General features: G+C 35.7%; 1 protein-coding gene across 1 annotated transcript in view; it reads right to left on the bottom strand.

Annotated features, from left to right (window-relative positions):
* Positions 1-293: 293 nt before the first annotated feature.
* The window catches only part of LOC139117780 (QRFP-like peptide receptor), a 32070-nt gene continuing 11876 nt past the window's right edge, over positions 294-20487 (bottom strand). Inside the window, exons 2-4 of the mRNA XM_070681038.1 lie at positions 12668-13069; positions 6911-7126; positions 294-2599 (exon numbers count right to left, since the gene is read on the bottom strand). Of these exons, the coding sequence (XP_070537139.1) occupies positions 2384-2599; positions 6911-7126; positions 12668-13069 (834 nt within the window). The 3' untranslated portion in view covers positions 294-2383. The remainder of the gene's footprint in view (positions 2600-6910; positions 7127-12667; positions 13070-20487) is intronic.

Below are 20487 nucleotides of genomic sequence, written 5' to 3'. Positions count from 1 at the left end.
TGCGGATGTATATGGTTTTTAACTGTATCATATCTGTGTTGGACTTCGAAATAAATAAATAAATAAATAAATAAATAAATAAATAAATAAATAAATAAATAAATAAATAAATAAATGAATAAATAAATAAATTTCTCCCTTACTCGCCCACCACTTACATACTCACTTACTTGTTTGCTTGCTTGCTTACAGAGTCACTGACTGTCTTAATCACTCTTATTCTCCCACTAACTCATGCTTAAGAATACATTCGTCTATCCATCTATCCATTCTTACCTACATGAAAGCATATACACATTACAAAGTATAAGATACTTTATTCACAATATCATCGGACTTTACAATATTACATGGATATGCAAACACGATATCACTGCATGGTTGAGATAGCAAGGTTGATAATTTCACATCTAAACTGCGACAATGTGTCATCATCGCAAAATATTCCATGTACCTTACTATAAAATTGCAATAACTGACACAGATACAAGCTAATGATGCTATACTTATTCTAAAACTCACATTGGGATTAACACATATTTTCTGACCCGTGATCGTGGTAATGTGCACTTATAGTGTGTCTCATTCTACATACAGGTTTCACACGACTAATGGTCCATAATTGAGATACCGAGAGACGAACTGAATACAACATTGGATAAATTGCCAATGGTCAGTATGGGTGATTATTACGGCCTCGTAATGTAGTCGTTTATGTCATTTCTTTCGTACCGAAGCTATACTTAAAAAGAACTCTGCTCATTCCGTGTAAATGTACAAGAACTAATTGAGTTTTTAAAAAAAATAACCTTTGATAAAATGGGACACCGAAATCGTACAACTTACCGTTATACTCATTCGTGTATGTGCACGGTGAAAAATCTTAACACTTGCAAATGTCATCGATGTATCTCCGGGACGATAAATTGAGAAATACTATAAGAAAACATCGTGTACGATTCATAGTGATACAGTATATACCAATGTAATATCGGATCAAGTAATTTTAATGTAACACATAAATACACAAAATATATCGACAAAGATAAGGCCAAAAAGATAGCAGGTTTCTTTGTCATCCGTAAGTGCATCTACACCAGCCCCGTCGGGTTTTTTTGTAATAACTTGTGACAATTAAGCTTAACTACTACGAAAGATGACATGTACGCACTGTACTGTTATGAACAGTAAAGTTTTTGTACAGAATTACTATTCCGACTGTAAATATTCATGTTCCGTTGTCAGTATTTTAATCTTGAGAGCCATAGAAACCAAAACATTTAAACGTATAATACAAAACCTTGCCGACGCCATCATTTTATGACAGTAAGCAAATGCCAATGGGAAATAAACCCTTATTGTTCAGTTCAAACGTTATCATTTCATGTCTGTAATTTTATGTTATGTCTGAGCAGGAGCAACACGTCAACATTTACGAATTCACAGCTGTAAAATATTTTATGTAAATAGAGATTTTACTGTTTCATCAGTAAACATTTCATAAACAAAAAACGAAGTTCGAATAGTTCATCTAATTTTGAGATTACAAACGACATCAGCGTATAAAGCAGCTGATCTTTACAATCATCGACTCCATTAGAAAATAGTCATCTACAGTATTGACAAAACTTAATTAAGGTAGAATGCGCCTTGGGGACAGATATTTGGACTCTCAAACTTTTCAAGTTCTTTTCAGATCTACCACTCGTGGGTGCTTATTTTGAAGCTCTTGGAATAAGAAAGACTTCCACCGTCTTAGTTTTTCCGAAAATTTTCTTTTTTTCATAGAGTTTACACGGTGATAGAGATCATTTTGAATTTCAATTATCTGCAAATTGGGGGTAATTTGTTTCTCTTGTGTACAGTAACCACCGATTTTCATTCTTGATTTTGTAAAAGAATGTTTGAAAGATTCCTTGAGGAAAGTTTTAGCGAAATTTTAAGTCCTTCACTTTCGAGGCGCATACTACCGTAAATGGAATAGTATCAACAGATGGCCGGGATTACTGATCATTTCACAATCTATTATAGAAAACCTTACTCATCAAAACATACAGAAAAGAGTAGAACGAGGTATAATTCAGTTACAAGCTATGTGTCGAATTTATACAAATAACAGGTGGGAACGTAAGAGCATTATCGTACGATATGGCCCTAATTTCATCATATTACGCGACGTAATCCGAAACATGTCACCTGGAAATAGGCCCGAGGGAAATTTCCCTTCAAAATAGATTGGCATTTATAGTGACATGCCTTAAGGTCAAGTCTTCTAGGACTTGAAAGCACGCAAATCTTGATTACCGTGATCGACTGATAATTTGTCTAGCCCTCTTTGTCAGCCCTCGGAGAGTTTCGTATCAAATCTCTCCTTGAAGTCAAACTATTTTGACAGCATGTCTTCCTGTACTTTCATGCTGACAGACTTCTCAGTGAGACGCTTGTTTCTCCCGAAAAATGACGTGGAAGACAGTGATAGTTTGCGAGTCGTTGATAGGCTGGATCGGCTGTCCAATCGGCGGTTCCGAAGACTGAAGGGTGCCTTACGGTTTCTGCGCGCGGGAACATAACAGCGCCGGGCTAAAGCATGGAGATCACTCTGAAAAGTAGAACAAAACAGACATACTTATTAGCCCAGTTTTAGATACACAGTAGTTCACAACAGCATGAAGAGCGAAGCTCGGTGCAAAGCACACAGCCGCAAGGAAAAATGACGTCTTGAATATTGGAAACAGTGGGCTGGCGCTGCTTTACATAACATAGGGCCTCATTCAATGCATTAATATATTACATGTACAAAATTTGGACAACCGTGAAGTTTCGAAACCTAAAATAAATATATAAAATATGAATGTCATAAAGCGAATTCTAACGAATAAAGAAAATGCTTGAATTTAAACAAGAACAACGTAGTATTCTCACAGATATAAACTGCCTCTAAGTCATTGAGAACATGAACATCGTAAATCCTATTATTTAGATGTTATCCCCTTAAGGAATTTAAGTCGTGTTCTACTAACGATGGATATTTACTATTCGTCAACTGAAAATCTGTACTGAAAAAAAAATAGAACTGAATGTATACCTAATTTGTAGATCATTTAGTAATTTAAAAAGCCCTTTCCCTTTGAAGGCCGTTCAACTTTACACGAATGAAATGACTTTACAGAGTTTCTACAGACATGTATTCCCTAAATCCAATGCGTTTCACATTTAGTGACAGATTTCAACATTTGGAACATTTTGTTCACAGTCAATAACCTAACCACAACTGGAAATGTGCATGTCTACATATTAGCTATAAGATTAAACCAGCGTTGTTTCTATTGCAAGCGCTGACGCTGTGACACATAGAGCAATTTGTCACGTATCGCATAGCAGGTGTGGCAAGGACGATTCCGCGGGTCATGATTCCAAGGTGTACGTTATCTACCCTTGAAGAATACTAATAAAACACAAGTTTTGAACGACATCTCAAAGTGGATTGGGCAGTGTATATAAAGTTGTATTAGTTTCTAGCATCAGACCCAGGAAACCATTAATGCAAATCGGTCTCCGTCTCCGCAGATATAAAGGTATTATTGATAACGGTTAAAAAAGAAATCTTCAGTCCTTGAAGACAGGGATCAAATTCCAGTTTTGGACGAAGACATTTTGAAGAAGATCTTGCTCCCAGTTTCATTTGTTTAATCCTTATCTCACAACGATTAAATGAAAAAGATATATAGGCTTGACATTTGGTAAGAATAAAACATTTGTATAATCCTCACTTACCGCGATTAAACTTACAAGATTTAAACACTTGACATTTGTTGACAATAGAACACTTGTATCATCCTGTCGAAATGGACAAAATATATTGGCACAACATTTGATAGAAATAGAACATTTTGACACCCCTTGTGCACTGAAAGTGTGAGAACACTAGTGCATTCAGTGTTGGAATAATAGAATCTCACACCCCAAAAGACCTTGGATCAAATTTCTCATACGAGATGGGGATAGGTCTACTTTGTCTCAGCCGCGGGCGAGTGTGAAACGAAAGTCTTACATTTTCGAGGCGACAGCTACCTTAATGCGGACAAGGCTGAGCAATAGCAAAATAGTGTAAAATCCGTTGTCAAAAACGTCAAATTTTAAAATATGAAATGACCTTGACCTCAATTTTAATTAGAGACAGGGCATGGTTTCAGAATACTTACCTCAGAATTGCCTGTTGCCATGGCAATAGCATGATGATGCTGATAATCACAGAGGCAATTACTGTTTTGTAATCGGTACTTCAGACATTCAAATTCAACCTGCATGCAGCTTACACAGTAATTCAGCGCTGGCAATATAATTGAACATTTTGTAATCGATCAAGATATTGTGCAGTAAATTCTAGGGTTTCCCATGTTTTTACTTTATCAACTCGATTCAACTTATTTTTCATACTGTTTAATAATGTCCCTACGGAATAATCATGATACGTCTAGGCCTAAACTGTACTTGTCAACGGATGATAAAAATTTCAAATATAGACTTTGAAAATTACTGATAGTAGTGAAAACCTATTCTTACCATATGTCCCTGTTTCTATTAATCGTTGTAAAGTAAGGATAATCCCCGTGTTCTGTTGCTACCAAAAGCCAATATATCTTGTTCATTTAAACGTTTGAAGGTATGGACTATTCCATATATTTGAATCCATTTGTTGAAAATATTGCAATATTGCGAATGCACAAGCATGTCTCCCTTTCAATAGAATCTTGTTTTGCGGATAATCTGCATATTGCAAATTGGTTCCGCGGTTGTAGTCAAAGTGCTCAGCGAGAAAGCCTCTTACGCAGCATGTAAATTTGGCGAAATATTTACTCTGTGCAATAAATATTGTAAAAGGAATTGCTGGGATTGAATTGATACTTCAATTGAAGCATCTGCTGAAATGTCGGAAAACCCTTTTAGTGAGGTTAGACCCATCAACACTTTTCCTCCTTCAGATATGAGACTAAAGAAGCTAAAGAAGTGTGTCCATGATTCGAGACAGAAACTTGAGCATTTACACACACCAGCAAATCAAGTTTCAGAAACATGAAAAACAAGAAATTCTCCCAATGTCGGTGAAGTAAGCACATATCATCACTGGCAGGCTCGTGTATCACGGTTTGTCAGAAAAACAGCATGCATGTGTAGGCCTACACGAAATTAAACCCCTGGACAGGCGATATCCTGTAGCCATAGTCACTTTGTCCATCTTTGTCCAGTCACAACGACAAATCAGATGACATGTATATGAAATATACCATGACATGCAATGCTTGATGCACTGACAACCTAGTGTGTTGATATTAAAATCAAAATTGATTTCAGGCCAACGGCGAATGCTTTTGTGAGATCTTATTGCCAAGACATGCTGTACATTTATCAGTAATCCATTATTTGAGAAATGCACCATTTACATTTTCATAATAGATAACATGAGGTGTTTGTAAAGAAAGTGAAGATGAAAAGAACTGACATATCGAACGATACATTGTGACACGATGTAATGCACAATGAAAGATTTCACGTAAAATAATCTATTATCAACAGCTGCAATGCTTTGTCAGTTTATTCATTTACTAATATTAATCTGTTCATTGATTTCATAAATGCCAATATGTTTAAAGAATGTGTCTGAAGCAGTCGATAATCAATGGAATTACGACGTGAATTAAGTATTAGCTCCGTTCGATCTGTACACCGGAACAAGACTTCATTGTTTACGAATGTTCTGAAAGTGTTGTAAATGCCTTTGAGGATAACTTTTTGAAGCAGTTTGATAATAGAATACACTCATGGGCAATCCCATCTAGTGTTTGTACTTTACCTTTTTGCCATATACATTCTATTAAATTACTAACCGGGTCAATCGTTTGCGGAGCTTTACCGCGGTGATCATTTGGAGCAACCAAGTTCATAAAGTACAATCGCTTGATTCGTTTCCATCAGTTTGCAAAACACATTACGACAATGAAATTTGCACATAAATTGAATTGTAAAATATTTACACTAATGGTATACCTAGTCCTCTCAGAGTATACAAACAATTTAAGTGTGAATGAATAGGGCTAGACTCGATTATATTAGCTTCCCGATGAATCTCTACCCATTATATCCTACCAGTATATTGATGTGGCAAATGCAGCTATGTGATTGGACGAGACGCGAAAAGAACACTGGTATATTGACATTATACCACGGCTGGCACACGCGCGAGCTCTCAGCTTGAGCAAAAATCCGCTTTTGACGTTCCACGCGAGAATTTCAATATACTGTTATGATTATAATAGAAGTAAATCACACCCAGCGACGGTATACCACTCGATTTTGACCAGTTCACTTCATATATGCACTTGCTATCGCTCATGCATATATGTCGTGAACTGGTCAAAATCTCGTGGTATACAATCGCTGGGTGTGCTTTGTTGCTTGAATATACAACAGTCAAGTGATTTCAACGCAAAATAACAACACGTTTCTTTTTCTACAACTAAAGCAATGCATCGAATGTAACATAAATATTGAAAAATGTAATAAGCTACCAGCGATGAAGAGGAAGTAATCTGATCACGCAAAGACTTTATGTACCCTCATGTGGCTTTGCTATAATGTAATAGAATAACGTTCAAAAGCTTCTAATCTTATAGTTTTAAAAACACTGTTTTGGGCATGAGGCTGTTCTCTGGCAAAATCGTCAAAGATTGATTTCTTAGTTATTAAGTAATTGTTCACATGTGGAATATTTTGTATCTTTTCGGTGACACCGGTCTTGGCTTCATAAAATGATTTCTTTATGATGATGCTACTATATTTTAATATGTAACGTCCGGTTTGATCATGCGCAAAGAACATCGAGGTTGTAAAGTGATAAGAACACGTGACTTACCCTAAAATTATCATTGAGAATGCTGTATACCAAAGGATTTACGAAGCTGTGAGCTGTGGCCAGCCATAAGACAAAACAATTGATGGTTCTCATCGTATCTTGATATCTCAAGTCACCGTACAGTTTGGGATGAAAAGTATTGACTATCTTGAAGATGTGCAGAGGAAGCCAGAAGAGAGCAAATAGCAACACGATTATGACTAACATTTTGATCACCTGAAATAAAAGAATACCAGATCTAAATTTCATAAAGTTGAACTTTTCACAGCTTTTCTTGTTATATTATCAACTTGAAGAATAGCAGCAGACTTTGTCAAAATACTGATTAATATGATTAAAACTAATTTGGATCTTTATTGTTAAGTGCTATATAGCTGAATGTTGCAACATTACAAATTACCCATGAGAACAAGTGTATAAATTAAAAGCAGATGAGCCTACATTTGCAAAATAAACCGACATTACTTCACCATCCAATTATCCCAAATTAGTTCCAATCCTGTTGATTCAACTATTCTTTTCGGACTGGGTTCAATTTGACTTGGCGTCAGTGTGTAATGCCATTTCCAGTATTTTACTGAACACTAAGGATAAAATATGCAGATAATTTCATTCTCTCGTTGGCGACGGAAGAAATTTCTCTGTTTTACACCTATAATGTCCCTGATAACTGTTTCACTGTACCATTAATCGTGGTGCAAAGAGTCGTCGTAGAGTGCCATATTTTCGTTCGTTTAATTGGCTTAACACCTCCATATCAGATTAATCGTCACACTTCAACGTCGATATATTAAATGTCATTAGATTATTCACTTCGACAATCGCTGACAAAGCTTATCGGTAAAGTGAGCGACAGACGAACCGATATCCAGATAGAGTAAGTGTCTAGGAGTCAAATTAAAAGTGAAATTCGATCTAGTATCGTAGTCTGGAGTCATTTCCATTTGTAATGCAGTTAGAGGGGCAAGCTATAATAAGAGCAGGTTTTCCTATAGCTTCATGCAGTTTTCAGGGCTCACTCTCATGCAATAAGCTCCCTTCATACTAAAATTTTATTTTAGAGGTTTCAATCATTGTCTTCCCAAATAAAGAATGCAAATCCAGGGGTCACCATCCAAAGGTTGGTACTATAGAAACAAATTACCTAGCATTTTCCGATATTTAAAATTCAAAATGGCCGCCATTCTTGTATTAAACCTATGAGGGAAAAGACATTGAACATTTTTCTTACGCTGAAAGCTTTAAAATGAGCCCCTAGTGGTAGACCAGAACAGTACTGAAACAAATTGTGAGTACAAATATCTGTCCTCGAGGCACATTCTACCTTAATTAGTCCAGTCAAAATAGGGTTAGACCCACCACAAATTGCAACAGAATTTTTTTCTTCAGAATGCATTTCAGAGAGGTACCCAGAACATCATATTAAAAGTTTACTCGAATCCACCTTGGGGAAATATGTCTAATTTGCATAAATCAAATATGGCGGCCAACCATCCAACAAAATAACATAATTGGCTATATATCACATGTTAAACAAACTATTTCAGTAATTTCAAAGTCTGACACTAGTAATTTGGCCAAGGGAATTATTTTGGACGTATAATGTTTCATATAGGTACTTCATTAATTTGCATAATTCCAATATGGCGGCCAACATTCCTACAAAAGACATTTTCGGTCGTATACCACCTATTAAACAAGCTATGTCAGTGATTTTAAAGCTATTTCAGTGATTTTAAAGTTAAAAGTATATTTCTTTGGCATTTACAAACGATTTTCGAGATGCAATGATTTGCGTAGGTAAATTGTTAATTTGCATAAATCCAATATGGTGGCCAACATTCCTACTAAGGACATTGTCGGTCATACATTACGCATTAAAGAAGCTATTTCTGTGATTTTAAAGTTTTAATATTTTTCTTGGGTATGAAGAAACACTTTTGCTTTTAGTGGCTCAATCTTTACAAAGGCCCTTTGGTAATTTGCATAAATTAAATATGGCTGCCATACTAATGCCCCATGGCTTTATAGCTTCTAATAGAATAAGGGTTTTGTATAGTTTTTAGCACTAGGGAACTATCAAGAAGAAACTGTAAAGTCCTCGGACATTTAATTTTTAAAATTTTGAGTTTTCTGTATATGACGACTGTTAATGATTGTTAGTCTTCTGAATGATATAATCCCTTTTCTGAATATAACATTGAATTCATCTATGTGCGGCATTTTCGTAATTTTTAAGGGTGTTTAACACTCTACAGTGTCAAAACATGTAATCTATAATGTTTAATGTTAAAAAAGACGTGTTCAAAATCTTTAGTTTTTAATTTAGACTGAACCCCCTCCTTATGGATGGATGCATCTTTATAAAATCCCATAGATGAAAGGCAAGAAGTCATCACACATAACAGCAAAAATAAAATAAACACAACAAAGCTAAAAAACAGAAAAAAATGGTATGACCAAAATAAAAAATGCCAAAACACACACAAAACTTTGCACTATTGCAAACAATGTCAGATTCATAAAAACTTTATGAACACACAAACTGCATGCTTTAGCAAAGACTTACAATTAATCCACACACAGAATCCAACTATAACACAATACAAACAAGTACATCTTGAGTCATTTTTCCAAGTGTCATTTTTCCAGATGTTCGTGTAACAGTTGGATTCTGTTGGGCTAATGAGTTGTTTGAATTAATTTTAAGCCTTTGCTAAGCATGTCATTTTCAATATTTGTGAGTTTGTGTGTTGATCAAGTTTTTAAAAGTCTGACATTGTTTGCATCAGTGCTAAGTTTTAATATGTTTGTATTGTGGCATGTGTTATTTTTGGTCACATTGTTTTATTTTCTAGGTTTTTATTATCTTTGTTGTGTTTATTGTACTTTTGCTGTTATATGTGATGACTTCTTGCCTCAGGCTATCGTCTGGAGGGATGTACCAAAGTTGCACTCGTCCATAAGTAGGGGGTTCAGTCTAAATTAGAAACTAAAGATTTTGTCCACGACTTTTTTAAAACAGTAAACATTAAAGATTACACGCTTTATCACTGTAGAGTATAAAGCACCTATAAAAATCACAAATAATGCCGTACACAGATGAATCCAAAGTTATATTCAGAAAGAGATTATTATTAGATGACTAACAATCATTAACGTTGTCATATTTAGAAAAATCACAAATAATTAAAATTGCATGACTTTCTTACATCTTAATACTAAACGCACATCAACATATACGTATTTTAATCCGTTCGGAAGTCATATATGTAAGTCTACTAAATTTGCTTTAACATTCTTTTCAAAATACAATATATTTATGGGGTATTTTAACGAATTCAGGTATCACAGCACGTATTAAAATAAACTTTTATTCGTAAATGAATCGTTATTGTAAGTAAATTTATAATATATTTTCCACATTTTTAAGAATAAATGTTCAAGAACTTAAGGTGGAGCTGCACGTTGCCAACACAGTTTTTTCGAAGGAATATTTCTCATCTAAGATGACTAGTAAACCCGTAGAAACTATTTTGTGAAATGTAATATTTCACTTTAAACAAGAGTATATCCTCATTCTAAAATGGCATGGGGCTGAACGACTGACACTCTAAAAAGTGCTTAAATCATGGTTAGCAAAATAAAAATGCCACTAATTTAAAATGTTTATTCCAAAACAGAATACTTCTTTTGTTATATAGCATTTAAAAACATAATGTGAAAATTTCAGAAAATTTCACCCAGCCAGACCAGAGTTATATTCTTTGGAAATCTTGAAATTCGGATAAAAAGGAAGCAGGAAATCGGGTGATTTGCATACATTTGCATACATTAACCCTTCTATATCATACAAATTACGACTGCTTGCCAAGCTAAAAGGTGAACCTAAAAAATGTTTAATCTTGGGTTAACAAATTAATCAAAATTGGACAAATAGTTGCAAAAAATATTTTGAGCAAAATACACTTGTTTTGTGCGGTGCCCTCTTAACAGTTTTTTCTTGATATTCCTACTCCCAAAAACTACCAGAACCTCATTTATATTAGAAGCTATTTAGGCATTAATTTTGCAGCCAGATTTAATTTCTGAAAATTATCAAAGTGTCCTTTAAAAACAATGAACCGCAAAAGGTGTTTCTTCATGCTCAAGAAATATAATTACACTTCAAAATGGCTGAAATAGATTGTTCAATACATGATATATGACAACAAATGTCTTTTGTAGGTATATTGGCCGCCCTATTGGATTTATGCGAATTAACAAATGCCAACGCAAATCATTGCACCTAAAAATCATTTGTCCATGCCAAAGAAATATACTTTTAACTTTTAAATCAGAAACAGCTTGTGTAACCCTTTGACTGCTGTTATTTTTTTACACCAAAATGTTCATGCAATATTTTACCAATTTTTGTTAACATTTCTGTACGTTTTTTTCATAATTTTGAACCAAATGGATATCATTTTTCAGCAGCTACAGTTTTTTTATCAAACTTTTGGCAAAAAGCAGAAAATTTGACTGTGGTACATTTTATAAAGTTGACAAAAATAGACTTTGGCGCCAAAGGGTTAATACATGGTATATGACAGAAAATGTCTTTTGTAGGTATGTTGGCAAACCTATTGGATTTATGCAAATTAACGAAGTACCTATGCAAATCATTGTATCTCGAAAATTGTTTGTCAATGCCAAAGATATATACTTTTAACTTTGAAATCATAGAAATGGCTTGTTTACCCTTTGACTGCTGTAATTTTTCACACCACAATTTTAATGCAATATTTTACCAATTTCTGTGAACTTTTCTGTACGGTTTTTTTATAATTTTGAACCAAATTAATATCGTTTCTCATGAGCTACATATCTTTATCAAAATTTTGGCAAAAGGCAGAAAAATTTACTGTTGTACATTTTATAAAGTTGACAAAACTAGACTTTGGCGCCCAAAGGGTTAATACGTGGTATATGACAGAAAATGTATTTTGTGGGTATGTTGGCCACCATATTGGATTTATGCAAATTAACAATTTACCTATGCAAATCATTGCATCTCGAAAATCGTTTGTAAATGCCAAAGAAATATACTTTTAACTTTAAAATCACTGAAATAGCTTGTTTAATAGGTGGTATATGACCGAAAATGTCTGTTGTAGGAATGTTGGCCGCCATATTGGAATAATGCAAATTAATGAGGTTCCTATATGAAACATTATACCTCCAAAATGATTCCCTGAGCCAAATAACTAGTGACAGACTTTGAAATCACTGAAATAGCTTGATTAATACCTGATATATGGCCAATTATGTTGTTTTGTCGGATGGCTGGCAGCCATATTTAATTCATGCAAATTAGCCATATTTCCCCAAGGTGGATTCGAGTAAACTTTTGATATGTTGTTCTGGGTACCTCTCTGAAATGCATTCCGAAGTAAAAAATTCTGTTGCAATTTGTGGTGGGTTAGGTGGCAAAATCTCGTAGATTGACTGGACTAAATGTGAACAGAAAGCGGGGTCGTCCGCTGACATTAATATGGATACATAGGAAAAGGTTTTGGAAAGTTTCTTTCAGAAAAAGCTGGAAACTGCACTGTTTTCTGTGTAAAAGTGTTAAAACTAGAGGGTGAATATATAACATGCATATAACGTATACAGTAAAACATAACAAGAATTGATTTGAATTCATTTAATGTGTCTTTATTAAGCTGGCTTCTAAAAAGCATTTTGAAATCCAAAATTTATCGTAAAATAGCTTACCTTCTTCTTTGTTCTTGCCTGTTCCTGGTCTCTGATTTGATCGGCGTTTCCCGGGATAGTTCTACCCCAAAGACGCAATCCCACGGCGCTGTATGTGAAACACAGTACACCCAGAGGTATGGCGTACGTGACCAACAGCATAAATATCTCATAACATCGGGCAAAGATCGAATTGGGAAACCACTCGCTGCAGAAGTAGATGATCTCGCCGTCGTAGTGTCTCTGTTCCACCCTAACAAACACCGTTTGGGTGGTTGCTAAGGAACCAGCAAGCAACCAGATGAGGATGAAGACAATCTTGGCCCTGTTTTTGGTGACTCTCACTTTCAGCGGGTAGAAGACAGCAAAGTAGCGGTCAACTCCGACAGCCGTCAATGTCAGCACGCTCACTATTACTGCAATCTGTAACGAGATAATGGAACAAACTTGTCAAATACCTCATCCATAAAGAGGTGATTACTTTCATTGGATAGGTAAACGGTGTGGCTTGCAGTGTAAGCAAGATAAACGTTGATTGCACAGATCGGGTCAAATAGATAAGCATATGCGACAAAGATGATCTGGAGATTACTATATTGTTCCAAAAGGCCTCTTTGATGAAAATGTGCTATGAAGAGAAGCAGAAAAGGCCAGAAATATGCCTTTACCTAACTGGTTTTCTATTTCGTCAATTCCTTTTCATATTATTTATCCATCGCAGTGTTGAAAAAATATTGACGCGAATTCTCAAATCCTGTTACACACATTTTCCACTCTGTCTATCGCTTATTAATTAATATTTACCAGCCATTTCCTATGATATAAACTATGATTTCAAATATGCGTATTCTACCTGGAGTAAATTCAAAAAACATTTTACTGGGTAGTCTGTTAGATGTAAAAATGTCTCTTTTCGCAAACACCATGAACGTAGTGAACAGATATCTGGGAAATGTGCTTAAGGGATGTTTTTTGCAAAGTGTCTGTATAATTCGATGTCTAGACATTCCGACAACAAATTTTTGATAATGTACGAAAGTCCTTACGGGTGTGCAATATTATCCTGAAAAAATCACGTTGCCAGCTAAACCACGGTTACTCTAACCTACTTCGGCTAAACTGACATTTGCTGCAAGCACGCCCATTCATGAAACTTTTCACTTTGTTCAGCCGGGGAAAAATACTTCGACTTTCATACCAAAGTGAAGAAGCAAACTGTTTACATTTGATTGAGATAAGCTTCAGTTTATTCGAAAGTGAAAAACACATCATTAAAACACGCTGACACAGCATATGCTAGATTTTCCCGTTACGTTCATCTCTTTCTCTTAGGTTTCGTTATAGGACAATGTTTGATTTAAGTTACAGTGAAATAGAGATCATTACCCTTGCCAACACGCTGTATTATGAACGAAATGCGGTGTCATTGTAAACGAATGAAGTCTGGTCTTAAAACGAATGTTTGATATTGCAAACATACATGACATGTTGAATATTGAGTATTTAAATGTGATATTTTAAGTAGACAGGAAACATTTACTTTATCTTACTCAAAAAAAACCCCCAAAAAACAAGAAAGTAATTGCAGAAGTAAGCAGAGCGTCAAATAGCAAAGTGAATCCTGCCGCTGTTTCATGGCAACTTTTCATAACAGAATAAATAACCTCAAATACTAAAAATGCAACGAAACTGCAAGACTTAGAACTTATTGTTCATCTGTCGACGAATAACAATTCTTAAGTCACCTCCTGACAGATGTACGCGTAGACATGTTTGTCACCGTTCCTACACCGAGACAGGGATGTCTTATAACCTGATCCGTAGGCCCTAGGGAATTGAAAGTCTGCCTATATGTGTAAAGAATTGAAAGCAAGGGACTATCAGGATGGCCTGACAAACATCACTTTGAGCAGAATATGTCGTGCTGACATCTGCGTTTGAAATTTTTATTCACTTACAACTCTTAAATCGGAGTGAGTTTAGAACTATCGGCAACTACATATTACATTAATGTTCAGTTATCAAATTTATTTTGCGAAGATAACTTCTAGATGAATGTTTCTGTCTTAATTTTTGAAATATTAGTTCGCAAACTTTGTAAAATACTGTATAAGAGTTTAGACCTGGTAGACAAGTCGACGAACCTAAAAAATATACATACAAGGCGTGAGATTTTAAGGAATTCAATCGTCTATGTTTATAGCACTCAATCAATGACTTTCACTTAGATGCCATGCAAAAATGATGCGCCACTAAAATTAGCGTGACTGACACGACTGAATGCCTTTCAAACAAATAGATTAAAAATGCGGGAGTAAAGTAACTCTGACTTAATAACCATTACATCCGTAGTTACATTAGTGATATGTCCCAATCTTTTAATTGTCAGCCATCGCGTACTGTGTGGATTGACGAACTAATTGCATGTCATGACAACGTGCTTCTCTTGACTCAACTGAACATGGTCGTCGTCTGTCGTTCACTCGATAAAGTTGATTAATCAGGAAGAGCGAATGCCGTACAACGATAGTAAACTGAGCTGCTAGCGTTTAGGTACAATTCTAGTTGTGTAATCTTAGTTTCATATTTCCAAAACTAGAATTTCACAGAAGCATTTGATGTTCCAACCATTTTTATGAAAACTGCACGAATCCTAATAGTTATGATAGCACTGCATTCAGCGCAGTCACGGTACCGATTTTTCTCTCCCCCCTGTCGTTCATTTCGTTTTAAAATATTTGTTTTTAGAAAAATGTTACAACAGCCAAGATGAACTCGTACTCTTATCTACAACAGCAGCTTACGCTGAAATTTTTTGAGTTTGGAAAAGTATGATCTTGATATTTTTCCCCTTCAATGATTATTTTAGTCATTTTTTCATACAAATTTATTTTTGTGAACTTTCATCCGGAGATATATCTACTTCTTTTAGTGTTTCAGCAATTGATTGTTTTATTTTCTTGTACTGTGTGTGTGATTCTTATTGTTTTCAGAGCTATACTGTACGGATTTAATATTTCTTCTGCAAAGACAGATTAGCCAGAAGTGTGTATTTTGGGTGTAGAAAACCCTACATGATAAATCGTCAACAGCTCTGTATCATTGGATTGTCTTACATATATTGGCATTTTAAATGTGAAATTTAGATGCGATGCAGACAGCATTCTTTTATCAAAAAACGATAACGTTTAATTAATTAGTCATTTATTAATAGGAATAGGCAATGATAAAACACAGCAAGATAGACAGACAGACACTAGAAAGACTGAAAATGAAGCAGAAAACTTGTAATGGTGAGAATCTGATAGAATCAAAACTCGTAATCTATCTTTTTCTCGACACTGGGCAGCCCAAACAACGAAGTGATCAGTAATAGTTTCTTAATGGAGATGATATTGATCTTGATCTTGTTTATTCACCAATGGCTTTCACGTTTCTAATGAAATGCAGATGTGGCTATTTTTGCTGGTTTCCGAACACGTATAATTGTAGATGACATATTGCAAGTGTATTCATCACATAATGGCCGTTTTTATTATTGATGACAACATTTTACAAACAACCAATTAGTAGCGAAGGACCAAATGCCCTTAAATGTCTTTAGCTAATAAAAGGTTAAAACGTTTTTTCTCAGTCGCGTAATTTGCCATACATATACGACAATCATCGGCATCTTCGTTTAAAAAGCATTTGCGGGCTTTAAAAGCACGCATCAAGACATTAGACGACGGGAGGGTATCTGCATTGGGCTTGGTCAAATTCAACTTTATCAGAGGACATGCAATTAGAGTTACAAGATTGCTGGGAGTCATAAAAGCAATAGAGAGTGACCTCCTGGGAATGACCTTGACCTTGCCCAAGTTGTAGGTGAACGTTTGTTACCTCTGGAGAATATCCGAACTTGAATATACATGTCTCCTGGCGATGGCCAGTAGACAGGCAGAAGAGTTTGCCTGATTTAAACGAATTGACGCAAAAATGTTGAGAGCAATTTCGCTGGGGCCGATTAATTTCTAGAGAAACCTACAGTCGACGAATCGAAAGGAAAACATATCGATCAACAGCATATCCCTAGGATCTTAGGAGTCGAACAGTAGGATTGTTAATAACGAACTGTATTTTTCAAGTATGGCGTGACCTACAGATATCCACTTGCGTTGATAAAGACCTGCCTCGTGTGAGTTTGACTGCGTGCAGAAACTACTGAAGGAGAACTGGTTTCGCTTCAATGCTTACAGACTTAACAATGTCACCTGCATGGTGGTAAAATTGTGCCTAACACGCAATATGTAAACGTAGGAGAGTTTGTTCTCTTCGTAGTAGCATATGTAAGTTTGCTGTTTTCAAGTTGAAATGTAAATTTGAATTTCGTTGTCCTCAATGATTGGGGAAAACATGTGAGATAGTTTGCACGAGGTTTAAACCAAGAACCCAGATAGTAACGCCCTGCATTTACGATATTAAATGGTCTCTTTTATTCATTTCGGAAAGTGTGTTTTGTCTTAAAAGTTGAAAGTTAAGGTGGAACGCGCCTCAGGTACAGATATTCGGACTCTCAAACTTTTACAATTCTTTTCTGATATAAGGTCTTGGCGTAAAACAAAAAACCTTTTCACCGGCTTAGTTTTTCGGAACTGGAAAATTACATTTTCCTCCATAGAGTTAACACAGGGATGGCGGCCATTTTGAATTTTAAACATCGATAAATCTTGTGTACCAAAATTTGCATGGTACCACCCACCCCTTATCCGCCCCCTTCCCGATTTATATTCTTGATTTTGAAAGAGAATGGTTGAAATATTCCTTATGGAAAGTTTGAGCAAAAGTTTAAGTCTTTCACTTCGAGGCGCATACTATTTTACTGTGTAAATCAAAACAATGCAGTTAGTAGTAAAGGGTAGCAAATAATAATAATAATCGTAATAAGCGTTGCTCTGTAAGAAAGCTAAAAACATTAACTCGTTTGGAAGTTTTTTTTGCCATGTTTTTCGATTATTTTTCGATGGTTGGAAACTCTGCAGAATCAAGAATTCAACAAGGGAATAAACATCGACGGACTACAATACAACGGTACAAACTCTGACTGCAGTATGGAGACAGCCATGGTGACGGAATGTGGCAGAAGCATGGTGCCATAGCAACGAAACTAAGGGTGTATCCTCTTCGTCGTCAAACTTTGTTGGCGATATTGCCGAAAGTTTAATTATTCTCACCCCAAATAACGGAGAAATGCATGAGTTACTAAATTGAAATATAAAAGATTTTGACGAATCTGATAATTGGTCATTGTTAATGCTACCCTGAAAAATCGGGCCCTTATTAGGAACTGTGAGACGTGGCCAAGACCCTAGAAAGATAGACACGGCCTGAATATCACTTCTTCTCTATTTCAATTGTAATTTGCACAGGGAACATTTCATGCAGCTTGAAATTCAAAATAACCGGCATTTCTTGTAAACTCTATGGTGACATATTAAATTTTCGAGTTTTACAAAAATAAGCCGGTGAAAACTTTATTTAGTCAATAAGCTTCAAAATGAGCCCCAGAAGTGGTAGACTATATATGTATTGTTCAAATTTGAGGGTCCGAATATCTGTCCTCGATGCGGAGTGATCGGTGTTTCTTTTCAAAAAGAAAACCAGCATACAGGTTTAGTTTGATAATAAATTCAAGCGTCAAAACGAACTTGGACTACAGCGCACGTAAACGAAACCAATGTGTTCCGGATGTGTATTTTGTATATGTTGATACGCTTAACATCATTTGAACATGGAAATATGTTTGAAGTTATTTGTCTGAGTCCTCAGAAACCATACACTGAGGATATATGTATATGATGACGATGGTTTGAAATGGTAGAACACATAATTAGGACACTATACGTCGGTTTTCGTGAGAACAGGTTTTTTTTTTCAAACATCGAATTCCATTTTCAATTCACATTGATAACTAAAAAAAAATTGTTGATTCAAGCCAAGAATTAAATAAAACACGTTCTAGAACGCTGTGCAAATGTTATCAGGATTTCTGGATCCGGCAGACGACTACCTTTTAGTAACTCCACAAAACCGTGGGTCAAACAAATTACCAGCCATTTGCCGACCTCCATGATGAGATAGTGCAACATTCAAATTGCGTACAACTCTGCATTCAACTTCTGTGACGTCGTTGTGTGTATTCTTTCTCAAATGAATTCCGCGACTTTGTGATGATAAAAAACTTGATTACAAATCTTATCGCAAAACATTGCTGATATTGACTGTGCATTGAAGCAAGAATATCGGCAATGATCAGAAAAAGAATATTGTTCTACATTCCGTCGGGGCATGTGTTTGCTCTTTGCAACCGCTTACTTTTTTGCAATCATAAACGCTTTGAGGAAATGAAGACACATACAGTCGCTTCAGTGGGTTTTTACTGTAAGAGATTTGTGATATGTTTAGGTTCAAGTATGCCTCGGCGAAGTCTTATATTTAACCCATCGTCTATGTATCGTCACTGAAGTAGGGTGGCAATCATATGAAACATCGATTGGATGTCTAAAAAATCTGTCCTCACTTACAAACATTTAATTTTGTTCGTAAAAAAACTAATGACGCCTACATGAGATGACTTCGATAAATTAACACATTTCAAGGATGGAGATTCAGCCAAGTTCTTTTGACTGTGATGTCCCCGCTAGGTGACATAGGTGCCGTACGTTGTGAGTTCGAATCCGATCGACAATTAACCGAATTTGCAGTGCCAGTGATTTTCCTAAGGGCAATTATCTTTTCGAATTCTCTGATATTTCATTTAGTCTAAAGATTTCCCCGCCCCGAAGAAAATATTTTTTGAGGCACAGTACAGAATCTACAATGATCCCGTGGCCTATTTGACAAAATAAGGTCGGGATGTGTCGCTTTTTATGGTAGTACACGCTTCGAACTCGAAATTGAAAATCTTAAACATTTGCTTAAACTTTCCAAGAGGAAACAGTTAGTCATTTTCTTTTGCATGCGATAGCAATAATCATTGAGCAGCGTGCAAAATTTAGTTTTGAGAAACATTACCCCCAAAATGACCGCCTTCCCTGTATTAACTCCTATGGGGAAGATACATTTTTCGATTTTCCCAAAATAAACCAGTGAAAACTTTATCCACTCCAGGAGCTTCAAAATGAGTTCCAACAAGTGAGAGACCAGAAAGGTATTACGAGTCGCATTCTACCTTAGGCAACAGTCATGCCAGACTGGTCCCACGAAAATACTCATCGATCATTCAATGCTCGGGAATAATAGTCGCTCCGTGCAAACCTACCGGCAACTTTTTTTCTTCGACTTCTGTGCGTATTGCTGGGTGATTTGCATTGTTGATATTCAGTGTCTTTTGATGGTTTAGAAACACAAGTTGCCAAAAACGACCGGAGAACGGTATAATGCAATGATAAAGTATTCTGATGAGATCGTCTTATGCAGGGCGTCTAGGGCTGATGAGATCCTGGTCATATTTACCTTAAAACCGCAGTTTAACAGTTATTCCAATTTTATTTCTTCAATCCCATTGGTGAAGTAAACATAAAAAGAAGTTAAACATAGTAATTAAGGCTAAGTCTCGATTATTAATCGCCAATCCCTTCAGGAGCGTAAGTCGTTGCGTCACGCTTAGTGTACCGTGTTTCTGGCCTAACAGTTTCAACGGTTGGCCGACTTTTACAAGTTCAAAGAAACTGTTAATAAAATATTCAACTACAAATCTGTTTAAGTCCGTTGGGAAAAGTTTACAAAGTGACTGACGATTTGTTAGGTTTTTATTTCTTCAGACGCTATTTCGTCGGTGATTAAAATTGCATGATTTACTG

The sequence above is a fragment of the Ptychodera flava genome, chromosome 18 (genome assembly GCF_041260155.1).
Source record: "Ptychodera flava strain L36383 chromosome 18, AS_Pfla_20210202, whole genome shotgun sequence".
In the NCBI taxonomy this organism is placed as follows: Eukaryota; Metazoa; Hemichordata; class Enteropneusta; family Ptychoderidae; genus Ptychodera; species Ptychodera flava.
The sequence above is the reverse complement of the archived record's forward strand: the minus strand, read 5'-3'. Positions and strand labels throughout refer to the sequence as shown.